We start from the raw sequence: 2,948 nt of genomic DNA on the forward strand, positions 1-2,948 counted from the left end.
CCAGGGCAGGCTGGTAGTTCCGCACACACGAGGATATAGCGTACACGGCCTTGCGGCGGACAGTGGTATCGCTGTCCTCCCTGGCCATTCGAACTAACTCTGGAATAACCTTTGCTTCCAGGGCCTAAACGATACGTTAGTAACAGTTACAAAAAAAAAAAAAAAAAAAAAAAAAAAAAAAAAAAAAAAAAAAAAAAATCGTAGGAGCCGAGAACACACCTTCTCTTGAGACTTTTCATTATTCTGAACTGCTGTTCCAACACACCATGCGGCCATTTTCCGTATCTCAGCCTCCTCGTCCTTCAACGTCTCTACCAGCGGAGGCCAAAGGCCTATGGGGTCCATATTATTCGCATTATCCAGATTCTCAACCAACTGCTCAAAATTGTCAAAGGCGATAAGCTTATTTTCCAACGTTGTTTCGGAGGACCGCACGACTTCCATTGCAGTTTTCATGAGCTCTGCGTCTGATGGGGTGTTTGCTAGTAGGCGCTGGAGGGCTTCCGCATCAATGGGTTGTCTATGGGCTGATGGTTCGGTTCCGTTTGGCTGGCCGTTGGCCGCGGGAGTGTTCTCGATACTCCATTTGAGGAGATTATTCAACGAGGGGTCCATGGCTGTGAGTGTTGGCCTAGCACTGAATATTAGGAAAGTAGCTCGTTATCGATATAAGGAATGGGCCGACAGAGGGTACAACTCGTGAGTCTCAGTCACAAAATCCCTTGACTTGTTATTTGAATTGCCCGAAAAAAAAAATTGTTTGCAGTGAACAAGCAACTTCATGAAGAACCCGCGATATTCGATAAGCTTCGATCGGTCCACTTTAGTTAGATCCAGGATTACATAAGCAATTATTTTTATCAAAAGTGCTGGCTGTTCTTCGACTGGAGGATGACCTAGAAAAAGGACGATGGCAGCTGGGTATAAAGTTGCTGCAGCATCATGGCTGTATTTCTATAGCTGATCTGGACCAGGTATACGGAAGAGAAAGATCAACATATCAGGCCGGAAAAGATGTAAAAGTGGAAGGCAATCGCACCCCTGAAAATGAAGCCGAGTGATGGCCTGTCAAGTCAATTCAAATAAAAAAAGCACGATGAAATACTAGAGCACCCGAGATGGTATAGGGAAAAAGAGGTAGCAGTTCTTTCATGGCATTTGATAACGACTAAGCGGGACAGGTGTATGGATGAGGATCAGAAGGACGTGAGGCAGACTTTTGCAGATCGAAGATCAGATAAACCCGTCCGTTCACCCCCATCCCTGCGAACATGTCCGTGCTCGAATGAACTGTTGGGCAAGGCTGCTCGCAAAAACGAGACTCCTTGCCCCCGACTCCGGAACGCCGGTAGCATGGGCAGCGTGATTGTACGCCGGCAGCAACGAACTGTTGGGCGGAACTGCTGCCGGCGCCTTCGAGCATTGGATGCAGTCTTCAGGAGTCCATTCCTCCGCTCTTCGGCTGAAGGGTATCGACGTGAGAAGCTACTGCATCGTCTTCCCCTTAGACTGTACTCCGTACTCCGTGCTTCTTCTCTTTTCTGATATCTTCTTCTCGCCGTGTTGATATCGTTGAGCCCCTTTTGCAGACCAGCTTCACGTGACCAGTAGTTTTAAAGTAACTAAGTAAAGGGGCCAGAGATGAAGCAGGCAATGAAGGCAGAGAGAGAGAGGGAGAGAGACATCAAGCTGGAATATGTTGGGACTTGGGGTGATGCTGGGTCGAGCAGTAATTATTACGTAGCCCCCTACGCAACTATTGAGCAGGCTTGTGGTTTAGTGAGCTGAGCTAGCTGGCGGTGGGCGAGCAGAGGGAGAGGCACAGGCTAGGCAGCATCATTCTCCAGTCCAGGGCCATAACATGAAGCGCCTGGGAGCAGCGTCCTCCACAGGCAGCGACATTTCCCTCCAGCAGAGCGCCAGCGGACGGTAATTAATGCATCTACCTGGCACAGCGCCATGGCATCAGCGGCCGGAGTGACGATACAGCAGGCCATGTACATTGGCCATCGTAGCAGCAGTAGACGGAGGCAGCCATATTCCTGCCACGCATGACGACGACTAGGCAGCAGCAAGTCTATAATAACATCGCTGCCAGCACCAGACCGACTTCTACCACCATCATCAGCACCATCAGCTTCATCATCGTCTTCATCAGCATCCTGACTTCTACGAGGTAAACGGCGAAGGACGAGGCTGCCGCCCCTCGAACGAGCCAACCAGGAGGTCTGCTGGCTTCCCACACTAAAACCTCACTAAGCCCGCTTCGCCCTGCTCTCTCCACCAAACCGGCCTGCGTCCTTCTTCTTCCTCTCCTTCTTCCACCACCGTCTCTCTTCTTCTCCCTCAGTCAATCTCAACAACATCCATCTCCCACGCCCATCAACCCGCCATCTCCCTGCTTCCGCGTGCAGGCCGCTTCACTTCTGTCGCCGACTCTACGCTCGTCTCTTTCTCTTGTCCCGTTTTCCTTTTTAACTTGTACTATCAGTCACCATGGAGGGTATGTTGCGAAACCAAATCCCCCCCTCAAAAGCTCTGGCCCCCCCTACCCGCAAGACACCGTCCAGCTCTCCCTTCTTCAGCCTTTGTCTCCGTGCTCCTCCCGTCCTCCTGTGCTGCTCGCTAACCTGTCTCCCGTGTAGAGGAAGTTGCTGCCCTCGTCATTGACAATGGGTGAGTTCTGCGTCGTCCTGACGATCCCGCCGTGGCCCTCTCTCTCTGCCCGTTCTGAACACCTGTGTTGTTTCGCTGTCTGTTCGCCACGCAACACGACAAAAGCAGCACAGCGCCAACATCAATATCAACCCGCCCCCCACGTCGCACTTTTTTCTCAATATTACCCGGATGGATTCCGATGGATAGAGGCAGCTTTTTTCTTTTGATCTCTCTGGCGGAATGCTGACTCGATTGCTCACTACAGCTCCGGAATGTGCAAGGCCGGTTTC

At 51.1% G+C, this 2,948-nt stretch overlaps 1 protein-coding gene across 1 annotated transcript in view; it reads right to left on the minus strand.

Moving 5' to 3' along the window:
* Positions 1–615, minus strand: part of TERG_06634 (uncharacterized protein) — a gene marked incomplete at both ends in the record, with an annotated part of 830 nt that extends 215 nt beyond the window's left edge. Inside the window, 2 exons of the mRNA XM_003232594.2 lie at positions 1–124; positions 220–615. Coding sequence (XP_003232642.2) covers positions 1–124; positions 220–615 — 520 coding nt within the window. The remainder of the gene's footprint in view (positions 125–219) is intronic.
* Between the last annotated feature and the right edge of the window lie 2,333 nt (positions 616–2,948).

This window comes from Trichophyton rubrum (assembly GCF_000151425.1).
Source record: "Trichophyton rubrum CBS 118892 genomic scaffold supercont2.8, whole genome shotgun sequence".
NCBI lineage: Eukaryota > Fungi > Ascomycota > Eurotiomycetes > Onygenales > Arthrodermataceae > Trichophyton > Trichophyton rubrum.